The 18,510-nt window shown below is 44.8% G+C and overlaps 1 protein-coding gene and 3 long non-coding RNA genes across 5 annotated transcripts; 3 read left to right on the top strand and 1 right to left on the bottom strand.

The window, feature by feature from the left end:
- Positions 1-455: 455 nt before the first annotated feature.
- On the bottom strand, positions 456-1,929 carry LOC4350388 (basic blue protein). The gene is made up of 2 exons (XM_015760313.3): positions 1,679-1,929; positions 456-992 (listed from the first exon to the last, which is right to left on the bottom strand). The coding sequence occupies exons 1-2, from the start codon at positions 1,845-1,847 to the stop codon at positions 787-789; spliced, it is 375 nt and encodes a 124-aa protein (XP_015615799.1). The 5' UTR covers positions 1,848-1,929; the 3' UTR covers positions 456-786.
- Positions 1,930-5,895: 3,966 nt separating this feature from the next.
- On the top strand, positions 5,896-8,102 carry LOC107279293 (uncharacterized). Of its 2 annotated transcripts, none has more exons than XR_010737743.1 (5): positions 5,896-6,412; positions 6,506-6,577; positions 6,810-6,910; positions 7,246-7,358; positions 7,860-8,102. It is a non-coding gene; the product is annotated as an uncharacterized lncRNA (long non-coding RNA). The 2 variants fall into 2 exon arrangements; XR_003239210.2 differs by having other exon boundaries at positions 6,482-6,577.
- A 2,606-nt stretch (positions 8,103-10,708) lies between these two features.
- LOC136354041 (uncharacterized) lies at positions 10,709-13,017 on the top strand. Its single transcript, XR_010737744.1, has 3 exons — positions 10,709-11,187; positions 11,505-11,585; positions 12,711-13,017. It is a non-coding gene; the product is annotated as an uncharacterized lncRNA (long non-coding RNA).
- Positions 13,018-16,109: 3,092 nt separating this feature from the next.
- LOC9268502 (uncharacterized) lies at positions 16,110-17,292 on the top strand. Its single transcript, XR_001541053.3, has 2 exons — positions 16,110-16,282; positions 16,638-17,292. It is a non-coding gene; the product is annotated as an uncharacterized lncRNA (long non-coding RNA).
- The last annotated feature ends 1,218 nt before the right edge of the window (positions 17,293-18,510 follow it).

Here is an 18,510-nt window from a genome sequence, read left to right as displayed (position 1 = left end):
TATATCGTTAGCGAATGAATATAAGAGACGAATGCCAATGATAATTAAACAAATTCACTAAATTCCACGCTACTTGCATGTACAAGCCTCTAAGGTGTCAATAAAAAATCAATAGCATTTCTTATAATGATATGATTAGAAATTTCCTACCAAAATTTTATTTTAAGACTCATTGACTAGGTATTTTTCTTAAAAATATTATAGGGTCCTACATATAAGAAACACAATATAAGATATACATATTTGATAAATTAAAAAAAAAGAGATAGCAGGATGGTGTGTGTGAACACAATTAAGAAGGGCAATACCTCACTTTATTGAAACTTATTTTGTTATACCTGTTTTTTTAAACCAAATTAGAACAAGCACGTTCGTGCGAATGCGCGGGCTACCTTCCAAAACAATCAGGTAACATCAAAGCAAAACCAACACATAAGAAATAAACAATTATTAAATTTTATTTTGTGAATCTCCATCCATAGAAGGGAACTATATATTATATATAAGTACTTCCAAGTTCCAACAAACAGCCACACAGCCACACAGGTGCACATTCGGGCCATTATTTAGAACGCACAAAGCTGATATATAGCATGCAGCCATGCACGCATGCAGATGCAGGAGCATGACAGACCCAGTGTCAGCCACTCCAGTACATAGGGCTACAATTACAACTATATATACGCGACCAATCCCTAAACCGAGCAAGCTATATGCTGCTTCAGGCTGCAGAGACACCCACATAGTTTTAATTAATTAAGGGATTGATCTGTCGCCGGAGTTTCATCAGTTGGCGACGACCCGGAGTTTCATCCCGGCGGCGCAGTGGCCGGGGACGCCGCAGATGTAGTAGTTGACGCCCTTCTTGAGGAGGAACGACGCGGTCCCCGTCGCCGCCGCCACCGAGTCCGCCGAGCTGCCCACCTTGCAGCTCCTGTACGTCGCCGCGTCCACGGCCAGCACGTTGTGTGCGCCCGGTTTGTAGTTGAAAACTGCATGCATATATATATATATATATGTGCAGAGAGCAGACAGCAGTGTAGTCAGGACGATGAGTGATATATTTTTGTTCTTTACAGAAAGGGAAGTGTAACTTCCGATCTCCGTAACAACTAAATATGCACGCGGTTATATTCATGGACATGGGAATTTAAATTCTGATGTGTGAAGTCATACAACCATGATTTCACCATTGCAACCTTCTGGCATAACTTATAGCAACTAAAAGAAAGCGTCTTAGATGTATATGGACGCATGTGTTGGCAACAAGACATAATATAAGAAACTATTAATTTGCACTCGTTTTAACTGATATAACTGGCTTGAAAAACGTTACTTATGCTGATCAGCTATGTAGAGCGGAAAAGATATATATATCATCGAGAATTATATATACTCCCTCCATCCCTAAATGTTTGACACCGTTAACTTTTTAAAATATGTTTGACCGTTCGTCTTATTCAAAAAATTTAAGCAATTATTAATTCTTTTCCTACCATTTGATTCATTGTTAAATATATTTTTATGTATACATATAGTTTTACATATTTCACAAAAGTTTTTGAATAAGACGAATGGTCAAATATATTTAAAAAAATCAACGGCGTCAAACATTTAGGGAAGGAGGTAGTAGTATAAAGAGAGAAGATATATAGAGCGAGACTGTCTCTGTGTATACCAAGAGTGTCACCAGCAGCGAAGACCTTTCCATCAGCCCAGCTATCAAACGACACAGAGAAGTCCCAACCGTTGGAGTCACCAACAACATGTGTTTCAGCCAGCACAGTGGTCGAAAACGCAAGGGCCAGCAACCCTAAAACCACGAGACCCACACTGTACTTCCCCATGGCCCTATGCGATAATTACGAACTAACTGTGTTTACAGCAAGCTAGATTTACTTGTCTGATATGATCTATCTGAATGTGCATGCAAAGTAGCAGGCTTCATGGCTCCATTTATACCCGTAAGCTTGCTACCTTTTTGTGATGCTTGTGTTAGTGCATACGTGCTGATTTTGATTCCTCTAGATAAAATTATAGATAACTAGTTCGGTCACCAAGCTTTGTGGTGCATGAGTAGGCAAGCATGAAAATGTTTTTTCTAGCTTGTGAGTGGTTAATTATTCCATCGGGTGAAGCCACTGGTAACGAGAAGTTAACCATGGGCACAATTTTAGGTTAATTTTGGACATACCAATAGCCTGAGCACTTGTACAAACCCTTCCATAGACCATACGAAGATAAATCAATGTTATCGTTTCTCTGAAGGTGTAACTATTGCGAACCAGCTAGTTTAAACCACGGGCCCAAGGTAGGATTTGTTTCTGGTTGGATGCTGTAAAGTTCAGTTACAGTGCATGCATGTACCTAAAAGCTGTGGCGAAGTTGTAATTAAAACCAGTGGACACCCTACGCGTTGTAGCATGATAATTTAGAAATTCTTGCCGCTGGAAAAAGGCTCTCTACTCCCAGTTTACAACCCCTTCAATCGCAGGTTGTAAACCGGGACGTCCAACTCTGGTTAAAATAACCGGGACTAAAGATTTATTTTTAGTCCAGGTGTATAACACCAACCGAGACTATAATATTTAGTCCTAGTTGGAGTTACAAACAGGGACTAGAGTTTTTCTTTTTTTCATTGTTAGTTTTTTCTTTTATCTTATTGTTTTTTTTGTTGCTTGCATCTATTGATTTCAGTACCATCACCCCAAATCCCCATAGATCATACACAACAAAATCATCCACAATATATTCCCATCCACAAATCTGCAAATCATTCACAAAATAATCCACAATACATGCCCATCCACAAATCCACAAATCATTCACAAATATAAAAATTTTTACAGCATCTACAAATCATCATTCACAAAATAAAAAAAAGTCCACAGATCCACCGGAAGTCCACAGATCCACCGGCCGTGCGCGGCCTCCCGATCGACTTCCATCGGACCGCTGCCTAGCCGGCGCCCGGCTGCCACCGCGGCTGCTTCTGCCGGCCCACCTTTCCCTCGTGCGCCGCCCACCTGCGTCGGAGGGGAGAGGGTGGGAGCCGCCACCCGCAGGTGAGGGGAAGTGGAGGAAGGGGAGGAGAGAAAATGGGGAGAGGAAGAGGGAGAGGAGGGGAGGGGAGGGGAGGGGGAGGAGATAAGATCGAGACTGGGAGAGGAGGAGGCACGCTGGGAGAGATAAGATCGAGGCTGGGAGAGGAGGAGTGAGATGAGGAGGCGCGCGGCTCGGGTAGAGATTTTTTTAATCTTGGTCCCGGTTGTTATAACCAACATATAAAACCCGGGACTAAATATGAATCTTTAGTCCCGGTTGATATTAAACATAATGGAGTACTCACAACCGGACTAAAGATAATGGAGTACTCACATGTTCGTGAACCGGGCCTATAACAACCGGGATTAAAGATAATGGAGTACTCACATGTTTGTGAACTGAGACTAAAAATGATCTTTAGTCCCGGTTGACAAAAAAAATATGTTTAGTTCCGGTTAGAATAGGAACCGAGACTAATGTAGTTTTTAGCCAACCCAGCAAAGATCAATTCTCAAGTAGTGTCCGTTACAGAGAGATCGAAGTACCAATCCTAAATGCTGATATAAAATGGACGCATTAATTAAATTGCTGACATAATTTGATGATATGGCTAAACTTAAGAGATATTTTGTACTCCCTCCGTTTCACAATGTAAGTCATTCTAGCATTTCCCACATTCATATTAATGTTAATGAATATAGATATATATATATCTATTTAGATTCATTAATATCGATGTGATTGTGGAAAATGCTAGAATGACTTGTATTGTGAAACGGAGGAAGTAGTAATTACTTCCTCTGTTCTATATTATAAGGCGTTTGGCTCCTCCATTTTTCGTCTATATTCACTAACATCCTATGATTTTAGATATATATATATATATATATATATATATATATATATATATATATATATATATATATATATATATATATATATATATATATATATATATATATATATATATATATAATATGTAGCACATATATCTATCCATGCATGAATTTATTTAAACGTCAGAACGTCAATTAATTCTAATGGTGGAAAATCCCTATTACAAAAATCATCTGTGAAGGCCATATGCTTTCCTTTTCAAAGGCGGTAAAAAAAAACTGTATGTGAAAATGGCTAATGCCATCTCAGGGTAATGTTTGTGGAAAATATTTTTACATGCATATCCTTAGAGAAACCTCCTTGCATGGACAGTTTTCCTAAGGAACCGTCTACAGAAATCTCAAGGAATAAGTTTATAAAAAGGAATAAGTTCACTTTGACTCCCTTAAAAGTGACCCGAATATAATCCATGACCCTAAACCGCAAAACCGGATATCTCGACCCCCCAAACTATTGAAACCGGTGCAATTTGACTCCCTAGGCGGTTTTGCTGACGTGGCGCCTACGTGGCGGTATTGACCGGGTCTTTTTTACATGTGGCGCTTAAGTGGCATTAGAATTAAAAAAATATGTGTGGGACCCATTTGTCATTCACACAAAAGAAATGTGGGCCATGGGCCCTCCCTCGCTCTCCCACTTCTCTCTCTTTCTCTCCCCTTCTTCTTCCCCTTCGGCTGGTGGCGCGTGGCGGTAGGCAAGCTAAGGCAGCGAAGGCGAGCTAGGGTGCCGCCAAAGTTCTCGCTGCTGCCACCGGCGGCGGCATCGTCATGGTCACCTCGTCGGCCTGCACGGTGGCCCCGCGGGCACCCGTCTTGGTGTCCACCAGCTGCACGCAGGCGGAGGAGCAAGAAAACAGATTAAGCGTGACCGGCGTGACCCAACATAACACACGAACAAAAAGAAGAAAATGGAAAACAAAATATTGTACTCCACTTGTAATCGTAGATGAGATTGAGAATGATGAGCAGAACAAACTGCATTGGCATTGTATATAGAGGAGAAGAAATAAAGAAGCGGAAATTGAGGTGAAAGTAAAGAAAAGGATGAAAACTTTGCAACCAAGGGAGCAGAAGCGGAATGGGTCGAGGAGGTCGAGGGCGCAGATCTAGCAGTTGTAAGGGGAGGCGGCGGCCTCGCCGACAACGGTGCTGGCGTCGCGTGGCTGGGGGTGCTCGTTGAGGAAGAGGACCTTGGCGCTGTTGATGACGTAGGTCTGGACGCCGGAGATGTCGAGGACATCCTCCACCTCCGTCACCCGCACCACATCATTGTAGGAAGAACGCCGTATCTGCACCAAAAACCAAATCGATAATAATCTTCCTGGAAGTTGTTTGCAATTGCAATTGCAATAGAATGAAACAAGAGAAAGAGGAGACCTGGATAACACGGTGGGATTGGTGTCTGTGGGAGTGGCAGTAGTAGCAAAAGGGCGGGGAAGGGGAAGGGTAGTCGAGGATCGAGGCAGAAGATGTGGCACTCATTCGCGGCGACGCCGGGTGCGCCCCGCACGCCAAGAAGAAGCGCGTCGACAGTAGCGTCTCCAGGCACTCGGGCAACGTCCCTGCACCCTCCTCCTCTGACGCTGCAAGCTAGGGTGGTGAAGGCGAGCCCGCAGCAGTGGTGGCAGAGGAAGCGGCGAAGGACGGCGGTAGGTGGGAGTAGGCCGGACCCGCCGCCAAGGATTCCAACCCGGACGCGGAGTTAAGCACGGCCAAAGGGGAAGAAGAAGGGGAGAGAAAGAGAGAGAAGGGAGAGAGCGAGGAGGAAGAAGGAAGGAGACAGGGATGACTGACATGTGGGCCCACATTTCTTTTCATGTGAATAACTAATGGGTCCCACGCGTATCCCTTCTTTCTATATAGTTAAGACCGAAAGCTGATTTCTGGTTGAGCCACGTCACCTGTTAAATCTTAGTCATTCGATGTAATCTGGACGCTCGCAGCTGCCACCGCCAGATGCAGTCGCTTCTCCTCCCTTCTCCTTCACCCCGGCCCGCGCTCGCTTCTCCGCCCCGCACGCGCTCGCGGTCGCTTCTCCTCCGTCCCCTGCGAGATGCGCGGCGGGCCCGCCGCGGATGCGGTCGATTCCCCTTCCCTTTGCGCTTTCTTAGGATGTTCGCTGTCCTCCGCTTCCCCCCGCACCGATCCTCCCCCTAGCCCGTCTTCGCCCCCCATCGCATCGCCTCCCGCACCATCAAGATTCCGGGGCCGGAGTCATGCCCCCAGCGCAGCAGGTGGACCCTCCGCCCCATGGCCGCATCGCCTCCCCCCAGCGCTGCAGTCGCCCCTCCCGCTCTGCCCTGCGACGTCGCACCCTAGCGCCGCAGGTGCCTCACACCCCCAGCAGCCGCCTCCCAGCCTCTTCGCCTCCTTGGCTTGTATGGAGAAAGGGAACCATCGTTGGGCGCACGCTGAAACGGAAACCGTTCGATCCCCGAGTCCCATCTATTCATCTTCAGTTTTTTGAAACAGTACGTCGCCGCTTGCTTTATACTGGCCTTCTTTCCCGTCCTATTTATGTATGATGATACACACAACAGCTGAAGAAAAGTGGTACACAGCAGCTGGATCAATCTGCTCGGCCAGCTAGTAGCTTCTCCTCCATACAAGCACATCCTTGGATTGATCTGCTCTAGGTTGTCCACTGCTTGCCGATCTCACATGTTCCAGCATAGCTTCTTTCCCCATTCAGCTAAATTTTTTTATAATACATATTGTTTGATGCTAATTGTGTAGTCACACTAATTTCTTCGTGATTCAATTATCAATTTCCAACCGATTTCAGTATCCCAAATTGGTCCCTTCTTTTTTCCCTGTATAACAGTATTTGCACTAACAGTTTAATTATTCCCTTCAATTTCTTCACAGGATTAACTACTTCGATTTCGTCTTGGGTTTATTACTGGATTAAGTAATCCACAACCGTTTTACCCAGGTTGTTGAACTATTATGGGGAAATTTCTTTGACGGTAATACGTAACAATATAATCCTTTTTCCCCTAACTATACAATTTCTATTATTATGCTCCTTTGTTTTCCATATTTATTTGTCATATTGTGATTATTCTGGTTACCTTGCATCTATCAAGCACCTTTGTATTTTAAGGTTTTAGTATTCTATTATGTTACATGGAAAGTTTAGTAGTACACTTGCTGCACTGAATCCCTACAGATAATTCCTATCACTGAACAATGTTTAGTGAATCAATAATTCCTATCACTGAATGACATTTAGTGATTCAATGATTTTATATGTATCTTGTATACTTGGAGTACTAAATGATAAGATGAAATATAACTGCAGATAATTCCCAACTTATCAAAAGTTTGGTGATCCTTTAGTCAGCCCTGTAAGCATGATTCAGTGAAGCCATGGCTCAGATGGCTTTGGCAATTCTTTCAGTAACCATCAATAATGTAAGTGCCAGCTACAGTTTGTATAGGTCCCAGTCTTCTTTGATTTGTTTACCAAATATTACCTGACCTGAGTTCACAATTTAAGTCATAATAGTATGATCTCAAAATTCTCAAATTAACTTAAAATATGTTACAGTTTATTTTACCTCAAACTTACATTGATTCATATAACATGTTTATCTTCCTCATGTACTGAGAAACTGCATAATTTATCAACTTTTCATGAATTATATTTCCTCTTCTGAGGTAGCATCATGTCTTTTGTATCTTTCATGAATCATATTTCCTCTTCTGAGGTAGCATCATGTCTTTGTATCTTAGGTGAATCCTGTTTTTTTAGATATGATGATGATCTTCAAACTTCCATCTGTAGTGTGTGTGTGTGTGTCTATATATATATATGTAAGACAAGGACTGCATTGAGTATTTTCAGTATTGTTCTTCTTGCCCCCATAGATTTGGAAGCTAGCGTTTGATCAATATACTCCTATTTTCTGTCAGGCACTATTGTGGTGTTTTACATGAGGGGGTCTCAATGCACTCAAAGTGAAGCATTGCTATCAGATTATTCCTTGCAAAAGTTGCTCCACTATCATCCAGAATTTCAGACTGCAGTTGGTATTGCGTCAGTTTCCCTTCTTTGCTTATTTTTTTTTATCTCACAAAGTGTACTTGGATTTTTAAATTCTATTTCAATACAAATATCCCGCCGCAACGCGCGGGGTATCAACTAGTTTATTTTAATTCTAATGCCACTTAAGCGCCACGTCAACGCCACGTATAAAGAAGACCCGGTCAATACCGCCACGTCAGCAAAACCGCCCTTCAAAACCGTCTTAAGAGTCAAATTGCACCGGTTTCAATAGTTCAGGGGTCGAGATATCCTCCGGTTTTATGGTTTAGGGTCATAGATTAGATTCGGGTCACTATTAAGGGAGTCAAAGTGAACTTATTCCTTATAAAAATGTTGTAGGTTTTACAGGTGTTTTCTTAAGGAAAAGGTTTGTAAAAGAATGATTTTCACGAGCGGTTCTATTAAGGAACAGACCTTAAATACAACGGCAATATATTTTAAGGATAAAATGTCGTAACTCTTTCATATGAAGTTAATTGATGACAAAATTTGCCCAAAAAAAAAGTATAGCTCTCAATGAGATCAACATTATGTTAAATTATTTTTTTACATTTGAAATTGTTTATGGCCTAAATATTCGTTACAAGCTCTAATATATATTTTTACAAGTGGTTCTTTAGGAAGATAAAACTTTGAGAATTCATTTTGAGTCCAATTGAAATGAACGGAAGTTATCTGAGATCCTTACAATATTTGTTTCAAACAGAAAACCAGGCCATTCGCATGGATGGTTCATGGGCCTGGTTTTTGCCCATAAGAAAAGAGCCGTTCCAGCATCCTCGGATCCGCAATGGCTGAAATGGATCGATGAAACGTCGGGGAACACGTTCTACTAGTGGAAACTATTTTGATCCCTCGAGAGGATGCCCCCTCGTTGTTTACATGTCACTCAAATGATTTTTAAAAAAATTAAACAAAATTGAGAAGATGTATTAACATATGATATATCACTTCACAAATATACAAGTTCAAATTCAACTTTTACATCTCGCAACGAAAAAAAACAAATTTGACTTATATATTCGCCTTGCCGCCCTCCCCGAGAGTGGCAGGGTCTGTTTCTGTAAATATTTTTGCCGATAATATTTCTGTAAATATTAAAAAAATAAAAATTTAAAAATGAAAAAAAATCAGTAGTCTTCCTATCCTGTCCTATGCACTCTGTCCATCAATCCATGGAAGACGAGTCCAACAATTAATTAAATTGCATGAATTAGAGCTGATATCAGTTAATTAAGTAGATGGACCGGATATGAACTATCATGTGCGTCCGGCGCTCTAGGAGTGATCGAACAAAGCGTCTCCTAGGAGTTAGCACGTGTGGGCCCCCAGCTTTACACACGAGAAACCCCATGTGTCTTACAGTAGCACGTGTGGGCCCCCGGCTTTACACACCAGAAACCCCATGTGTCTTACAGTACCATTTCCTAAATCAGTAGATGGTACACACATGGCACGCTTGAATATCTCAAGCTGACATCATTATACAGGTTGAACTGTACATTAATAATAGAAGGGTAGCCTAAATAGGACCCAAATAGACCGAGCATGGTCATAAACAATACCAAATATCCAAAGAAGTAGATGAGCTAACGGAAGCGAAGCAGCGGCGGTCCAACATACTCCACAGGCATCGACTGGTGCACCTAGGTCCCGGCTCCACGGTCTTCGACATCTCTTCATCAGCTAGTTCCCGAATGGTCGACTCCAACTTCTTTCTAAAAGATTTAGTTAAGCAAGGGTGAGTACCAACCGTACTCAGCAAGCCACCACTACAGAATGTATTTAGTGCACACAGGGGGTTAAAGGATGGCTTGGTTTATTTGCAAAAAGTTAGATTTCACAAATCAGTTCACAAACCTAAGACCTAGCAGTTTTAAATGAAAAACAACGTTAAGTTGAAGTTGTCATTAATCCGCGAGGATTCATCCACATTCCCAAAGCCTCGCTTGGTCCGGTTTACCCTCACATCCAGTTTTCCACATTCCCAACATCACAATGACCTTCCCTGTCACATCCTGATTTTCGTTTCAGGATTTATAAATTATTTAATAAATTAATAATAGAATTTATATTAAATGTTCATTAATTTACAAGTGAAGTTAAATGTGGGAAATAAAATTTCCTAAATATAAAGCATGGATGGATTTAATTTTTATTAAATTCTCCATGGTTAATTATACTCTCTGGAATTTTCTCGGATTTTTCGGAGCTCAATTCCTAATTTTAATCTTACAAAGAGCATTTCAGTAATTACCCACATATTAAATTAATCATTAAATGGTCTAATTATAATTTTGTTAAGTACTTTGAGTGTCCAAGTATTTTCAAGATTTTTCTTGGAATTATTTGAGCATAGGAAGTATTTTTAACAATTCAAAGATCATTTCAGTGATTAATTTAATTGGAAAAGTATTTAAAATCCCCTTCTCCTTTTCGGGCCGAAATAGGAAAAGTTCAGCTTCTATCCTCGGCCCATTCTCCCTTCCTTTCGGCTGGCCTTATCCCTCCTCCAAAGTCTGCTTTGTGTCCCTTTTTCAATCGGGCCAAGAAGTAGAAGCCCAGCAAAAAGTCTAGTTTGCCTCCCTGCTACAGTGTCATCTTCAATCTCCAGCCGGCTGGAGACAGAGCCCGAGCCAGCCGCACAGTACCTGTATAGCCGCGGTTTTCCCCTCCAAATCTGACCTTTTCCCTTGTGTTTTTCTAAAATTAGTTGAGGGGAAATATTCCTCTTATCCTCCTCTATCTTTACCCCCAAAAATCGGAGCAAATCGTTGAGTATTTTATCCGAATCGAACTCGTTTTCGAGTTTATCTCCAAAACCGAGTTTTTGATTTCCCGGATCGATTTCTTGCGGGAGGAGTCCGATCTCTTCAATCCAAGGCTATAAATAGGACCCCCTAGTCCTCCTCTTTCGTTTGCCCCCTCTCCCGTGGTCTCCCGTGCCTCGTAGCGCCGCCGCCACGTGCTCCACCCCGCCGTCGTCGCCGGCCGAGCTCCATCCGCGTCGCGCCGCCGCCTCCGTCGTCGCCGCCGGTCGCCGTCACCGCCGTAAGGTGCGCCGAGGTGTGGAGAAGCCCGGCCGCTCTCTCCCCGCTGTCGCCGGTCACCGGAGTCCCGTCGCCGCCGTCGACCGAAGCCGTGCCGCCGCTAGACCTCGTCGCCGGCCGTCGTCGTTCGTCGTTTGGTTCGAGGGTGAGTACCGTTGGGTTCGTCTCGTCGTCCTCTACGTGTACATGTCCTCCAAAGTCGCAGCCGACCATCCAATCTCCGGCGAGGTCGCCATCTTGGTCCGGCCATTGATGAGGTCCTCATGATGTCATCATCGTTTTTCTTTTTCCTGTTGTTCTAATAGATTAAATCTTCGGAAATTCATAACTAAATCATCGTAACTCGGTTTTGAGTGGTTCAAGTTGCTAAATTCATCTAAAATCATGATCTACATGTTTGTTTACTTTATATGTACTGTTTATTTGGTTTTTATTAGTCTTTTTCTTCGTTTTGCGTGTTAGCTTGTCGTTTCCGTCGTTGCGAAGGTTCGTGAGTGCGTCGGAAGTGATCAAGAAGATTACTTGAAGACCGATTATTGCAAGGCAAGTCACACAGATCCTAAACACAATCCTTTGAGCATGTTGATCCTATATTTAAATTCTCTATTTATTTCAACTGTGCATTTATTTTCGAATGTCACCGGGTGGTGTGAACTTATTCCTTTGTTATGGCCAATTTGCATTGATTACTTTATTCCTTGATACCTTGGGTTATTATAACTTGACTAGTTGGGCTTTATATATTGGTTCAGCTAGATATTAGTTATGATTGCTTAGCCATGCTTAGAAACATTAGCACACTATTGGGATAACTTATGACTCACTATTATTTAAGGATGGCTTAATGATAGTTCACGATGGTCAATCGTGATTGGTTAATTAATTACTTGCCAACTAAAACTTGATAATGGTGGGTTGTGAGCACATGGTTTTGAGAGTCGTGCTCATGACAATTAAGGACCGGTTCGCGAGCTACTGTTGTGAAACATTTATCGTGCCAACCACAAGCCAGCGTGGGCAACGGCTTTATCTTTTGTGTAGCGTGATTCATTAGAGTGCGCCAGACTGAGAAGTGGCGAGAAGTCCACGGGGGTCGCTGGGGAGTCCATGCCTTGTTTATAAGGGGGTGATTATGATCCAGGAAAGGTGCGCTGTAATGGATTATGTTGTGCAAGGGGTATTGTCACAACTCCTTTCCGAGGTACCGTGGTGGTATTGAGGCACATGGTGACATGATGTGGGGTTGTGTCTTGTGGGTACAGTGGTACACCTCTGGCCAGAGTAAAACTATTCGAATAGCCGTGCCCGCGGTTATGGGCGGGTTGAGCAATGTTTTTCGTGATTAGTCTCACACCTCTCACAATAATTATGGATGTTATAACTGGTAACAATTTGCTTAGCTCCTGGTTTGGAGTTAGATCTGTACAGCCGGGTATGGTTGTTCAGGATGGTTGGGCCTGTGCAGCATGGGTGTGCTGTTCAGTGTTGATTAAAATTTTTAATTAATTACTCTACTGTTTTACTACTCTTAACTCTTTGCTAAATGCTGCTTTCGCAAATGAGCCTATATTATGCCATCCTTTGGTATCCTTGTGCACTTGCATATTTGCTGTGTGGCTTGTTGAGTATGTCATATGCTCATTCTTGCAATAATCAATCAAACCTCAGTTGAAGATAAAGGATCCAGAAGGAGAAGACGTTTGGCTTATACCCCAGTTGAGCTGCCTGTGGGAGTGGAGCTGAAGCCGTCGCTAGATCGTTATTCCGCTGCTGTTTTCTTTTCTTTGTAAGTATGTAACGTTATTATTAAGATGGATTTGTATATTAAATTGTCAGTTTGTGTACCTCGGCTGATTCCTGGACGAGGATTTTATGCACAAATAAGTTCGGAAATTACTAGTGAATTTCCGGGCGTGACATTCCCGCCCATCGGGCAAGGTCACAACACTTTCCTAATCTAAGCAATATTAAAATCTATGAGGCTAGTCAAGTGTAGTACAAGTCCCGGCGCTCAATAACCGCGAGCACGGCTATTCGAGTAGATTTGATTTACTCACACTGCAGTGGATGTACGCTTTTAATCCCGCACTCCATGACTTGCCCAACACATTAGCCTAATCCCAACACATGAGACTTGTCACGCCCCGGTTTTTCAGTCATTCTTGCATTTCGGCACTCGCTCCAAGGACTATAAATCCCCATTGCACTCCCGGCACAACACACCACCTCGAGCCGGTAGTGAGGAGAGTCCTGGCGCTCCCGGGATCACAAGAGGTTACATTACATATAGGTGAGGTGTGTTTTAAGTTTTGCCGCGGCATTCAAACGATCGATCCAATCGATCCATCACACTTCCCACACAAACGTCACCACTTCAGAACCACCATGGCAGTGGTGCTGTCCCACGAGAATTTCTTAGTCCACCGGGTCTATACCCACTCGAGAAGTGTGGTCGTACTCTGATCGTTTCCTGCATACCTTCTTGACTCGGTTCTTAATTGACCAGGGTCGGCGACTAGCCGTTTCCAGAACCACCCATATTCTATCCATGCCGCCTCAGTCGAAAGCATTTTGTCTAATTAGGTTTTTGGTTTTCGCAAAGGTTTTTGTGTCGCGGGTGGCGCTCATGCCTCCACCCGCCTTCTGGCAATCACTCTCGACGAGTGACCACCGCCAACACATCCATATCCAACTATTATGGAGTGTACAATCATCTATATATATAAGCCATACTAAGCAAATGTCAATATTTGACTACGTATGAATAAAAGACTCAGGCAACAAGGATATAATAAAGGTAACAATATCAATGATGGTTCACATACAACTTTAGGTACGCATTTTATAATTAGCATGCGACTTTATTTATAAACAAAACATTTATAAAATGGGTTCAATATGCTCAAGGAGGGGAGCATACTGACTTGCCTTGCTTTTAGAAATCGATATCTTCAAGAAATCCACGCCTGATGAATATCCGCAATACCCAATACGCGGTTAGCACGAGAAAACCATATAACAACCTCCGAATAAAGTACCAAACAGTAGTGCCATTGGATAGATCCCGATTTTAGAAAAAAATCCGGAAGTTGAACGGAATCAATCGGAGTCACGGTTTGGAAGATATGGACTTCCGAAGTTTAGATGATTTATAAACCGAGGAAAAGGATACCCAAAATAGGATTCCTTTTATTTTGGAGGAAATATTCCTAAGGTCATTCTCTGGAATGGAGGAGGTATATTGGACTTGGGTGGAGATGAATACTACTGCTGGGCTACTGCCCGAAGCTTGGAGGAGGGATATAATACAGACTTTTCTGTGGGATTGATTCTCTGGCTTAACCAAGGAAGTGGGGAATTTTTTTCATTTTTCAATTTAATTTTTTTAATATTTACAGAAATATTATATCGGCGGAAAGATTTACAAAAATAGACCCTGCCGCCCTTTATTTGGGCGGCAAGCTGATGTGGTACACGACGTTATCACGACGCCGTGTGCATTTTGCGTTTAGGCCCTTACAGCCCTCTGTAAGGGCGGCAAGAGGTTAAATGCAATTTTTGTCCTACCAAAAAAGCAATTGGCTAGTTCTTTTTGCATATGAGCCCTTTCCCGCCTTTGGGAATTTGGCGCGGAGACCCCTTGCAACCCAAACATAGGGCGGCAAGGGGGCCACGTGCAAAATTCGCAGTCCCCCAAAATGACCGTCCTGTGTGCCACGTCAGCTTGCCGCCCAAATGGAGGGCGGCAGGGTTTATTTTTTAAATCTTTTCGCTAATATAATATTTCTGTAAGTATTAAAAAATAAATTTAAAAATGAAAAAATTCAGGAAGTTGGGGAGGTGATATAGACTTTTTGGGTGGCCAAAGGTTTCCAAGGGGTCAAACAGGTGGGTCCCACGGCCCCCTTTTCCTTTTTCTTTTCTTTCGTATTCCTTCTCTCTCTTTCTTATCTACTACTCCCTCCGTAAGTTTTTGCTTATAGTGTTTGACCACTCGTCTTATTCAAAAAATTTTAGAATTATTATTTACTTTTTTAGAATTATTATTTACTTTTTATTTTTTATATTTGTATAAATTTTTTAAATAAGACGAGTGTTCAAACATTACAAGTAACAAAAAAAAAACTCAAAATTCATATTATGGGACGGAGGGAGTACTCTCGGTTTCTCGTCACATCTCTCTCTCGGTCTCTCCTCTGCCTCTTCACGCGTGCCTGAGAGGAAGACGCCAACGACGGCAGTCGGAACGGGACGGCGATGGGGGGAAGAGAGTGGAATAAGGGAGCAGCGCCGGTGGGGAAAGGGAGGCTGGGGCGCTGGCTGCTCGGGCTGGGCGGCGTGGCAAGAGGCGGCACGACGGCGCTCGGCGCTTGGCGCGGCGGCACGGCCGGCGTCCGGGAGCCAGGGACGACGGCGACGGCGGAGAAGAGGAGGTGGCGGCACGAGGAGGAGACTGCCTCGGCGCTGTCGGCGGGGCTGTGCCCGGCTGAGCTCCGGCCGGCCAGCGTGGTGGAGGGAGGGCGGTGGAGATCAGGGAGACGGCAAGAGGAGGCCGTGTCCGTGGTCGGCGACCTGGTGACGGCGTTCGTCCCGGCACGGTGACGCCGCCACGCGCAAGGGCGGAGGCGTGCGGGATGACTTGGCCGCGCGCGGGGCGGCGCTTGCGGCAGGCGGTACTCCACTCGGAGCGGCGGTGACCCAGATCAAGGTGACGATGGCGGCGGAGGTTGCAGTAGCCCCTCGGATGGGCGGTGATGGAGGCGTTCGCGGGAGCTGCTCACGTGGCCGATGTGGCTGTGTGCGGCGGCACCGGCCCCGAGGGTCCTTCGGCCGAGCGGAGGTCGAGGCGGCGATGGGAAGTGGAGGAGTGTGGCGGCAAAGCGATGGCCGACGAGGTTGTGGCGAAGCGGCTGTGGCCCGTGGCACACGGGTCCGAGCGGCGTGGCGCCCACAAGCTGCTCGTCCGTGCGCCCTAGCCGACGGGTGATGATACGAAGGTGGCGGCGGGGATTGGAGTGGCGACAGTGGAGGATGGTGGAGTGAGGCGGCTTCTCTAGCCATTGATTTGCTTGGTGATGCGGATGGCTTCGAGGGGGAAGGAAAGGGGAAGGCAGAGGTGATGTGGCGCGCGCCCATTGCTTGGACGGCGGCGGCGTGGGCCCGGGCGTCGACATCGACACAGTGGAGCACGTGTCGGCGGTGGATGGGATGGACGGCGATGAGATGCCGACATCCACAGGGTAAGGCTTACTCCGTCCAAGAAAAAAAACCCTGGATTTCATTATGTAACGTTTAACCTTCATTTGAAAATTTGAAAAGAATATGAAAAAAATTAAAAAGACAAGTCACGCATAAAGTATTAATCATGTGTTATCATTTAACAACAATGAAAATACTAATTATAAAAAAATTCAAGTAAGACGGACAGCTAAACGTTGGACATATAAATCTAGGGTTTGTTTTTTTTTTTACGGAGGAAGTACAGGGTAAGCTTCGCCTCTGAGATTAGAGAACTAGCTCTCCCCTTTTCGGTGTGGACTCGGCTCTTCTATTCGGCGTGAACCATCCTCACTGTGCTTTTGGTGTTTGGGGCAGAGATTATGTGGACTGGGTGCATGGCGTAGGAGGGGCTGCGCCAGTGCGGCTCCCCGGCGGGGATTTTGGACTTTATGCCATCTTCTCCAACGCCTCATTCCTAAATGCCACCCTCCTGAACATCCTCGCTAATTTGCCACTGGGCCCCACAAAACTGTTGTTTCTATGCCATTTTCCTCTAATTTTAACGCCACCACACCGGCAGACGTGGAATTCGGATGGTGAAATGTCCATCTTGCCCCTTGGCGCGCGTGGACAGAAAAAGGCGTTGTTTCTTCGTCGTTTCACTCCGCCTCCCCTAAAAAACATGAGCAGCCGCTTACGAATCCACCGAGCAGCGACGGCGGCCAAACCGTGACAGCAATCCCAGGTAGGAGATCGATAGATCCACCATCTTCCCCTCTTTTGGTTTAGTTTGGCATCTGTTTCCCTCACTTTTTTCTCCGGATTCACTTGTTTTTTTTTAAGATCTGATAGTCTAGGGTTTGTTGAGAAGGAGGCATGGTTCCGTCTGAGTGGCCATCGTGGTAAGATCCAAAATTCCTGCTTTATTCTGTGTTGCTTTCATGTGTCCACACACCACAGGGGCAAGACGGCCAATTCACCATCGAGATTCCACGTCCGCTGTTGATGTGGCGTCAAAATGGGAAGAAAATGGCATAGAATCAACCGTTTTGTGGGGTCAATGGCAAATTAGCGAGGATGTTCAGGAGGATGGCATTTGGGAATGAGGCGTTGGGGAAGATGGCATAAAGTACAAAATCCCTCCCCGGCGTGCGTGCGTTGAACGTTAGTTCGGGGCGGCGCACGACACTGCTCGTGCTGCCGCGTGGTGCGGCGCGACACGGTGTGCGGTGCGACTCAGCGCGGGAGCGCAATGCGGCGCACGCAAGGAGGAGGAGCGGTGCGGCACGTCGCGGTGGCTCGGTGACCTGGTGCGCCAGCCTTGCTCGGCTCGGCATTTTGCCGACCACGTGGCGGGCGGCGTGTCGGCCTGGCCGACTGAGGCAAGGAAGGAGGGGAAGAAGACTCGGCTACAATGGGGCAGGGGACGCAGAACGGACTTATGCTGTAATGAGCTGTTGGGTTGGCTGAGAACAGGAAAGCCCAAGCAATAGGAGTATTTGAATGACTATAACAAGGAATTTGTAACTGGGACTTGAAATTGGAATTTGTAGATTGCCTGTAAACATGTAATGGATTGTATGGTTGTAAATGGACTGTATAATTGGACAAGTGACTTTGAGCCGAGATTTGGGATTGTGCACGGACTGTTTAATTTTGGGTATTTGGATTGGATTCGAATCGGCCTCTCAGTTGCCCAAGTATTTAACTTAGGTTTTCTTGGCAACCGCTTGAATGAAAGGACCGCTATATCGACGGATTTTAGAACGATGCTTGGCATACAAATCCATCGGACGCAGTAGAGCTCCAAAGGTAGGGATGATATCAATGATAGGATTAGGAGCGGCGTATGGCACACAAACCCATACGTTGTGGCAGGATTCAAAAGTTGATATAGGGTGGAGGATCAAAGAATTACGTACGACAATTAAATATGCCGAACGACTTTAGGGTTTTAAGCGAAAGCCGCACTCAAGGACTTTTGAGTAGCATGAAACTAGGAAAGGAGGGGATCCGAGGGAGGCCAAGTTGAAGAGACGAAGCAGGTCTCGATTCAATCGCAAGGTTCCAAGGGTTGGGGAAAAGAAATGATGTTGCGGCAAAAGAACATGTTCCAGGACTTCGATTAGCTTATCATCGAAGCGCTTAGCAAAAGGGAAGGACGTCGATCGAAGGACATCCTTTAGGAGGAATGATTTGACTGCGGTATTCCAACGATTCAAGGACAGGACGGATAGAGAGTTGAGAG

Source organism: Oryza sativa, chromosome 11, assembly GCF_034140825.1.
Source record: "Oryza sativa Japonica Group chromosome 11, ASM3414082v1".
Classification (NCBI taxonomy): domain Eukaryota; kingdom Viridiplantae; phylum Streptophyta; class Magnoliopsida; order Poales; family Poaceae; genus Oryza; species Oryza sativa.
The sequence above is the reverse complement of the archived record's forward strand: the minus strand, read 5'-3'. Positions and strand labels throughout refer to the sequence as shown.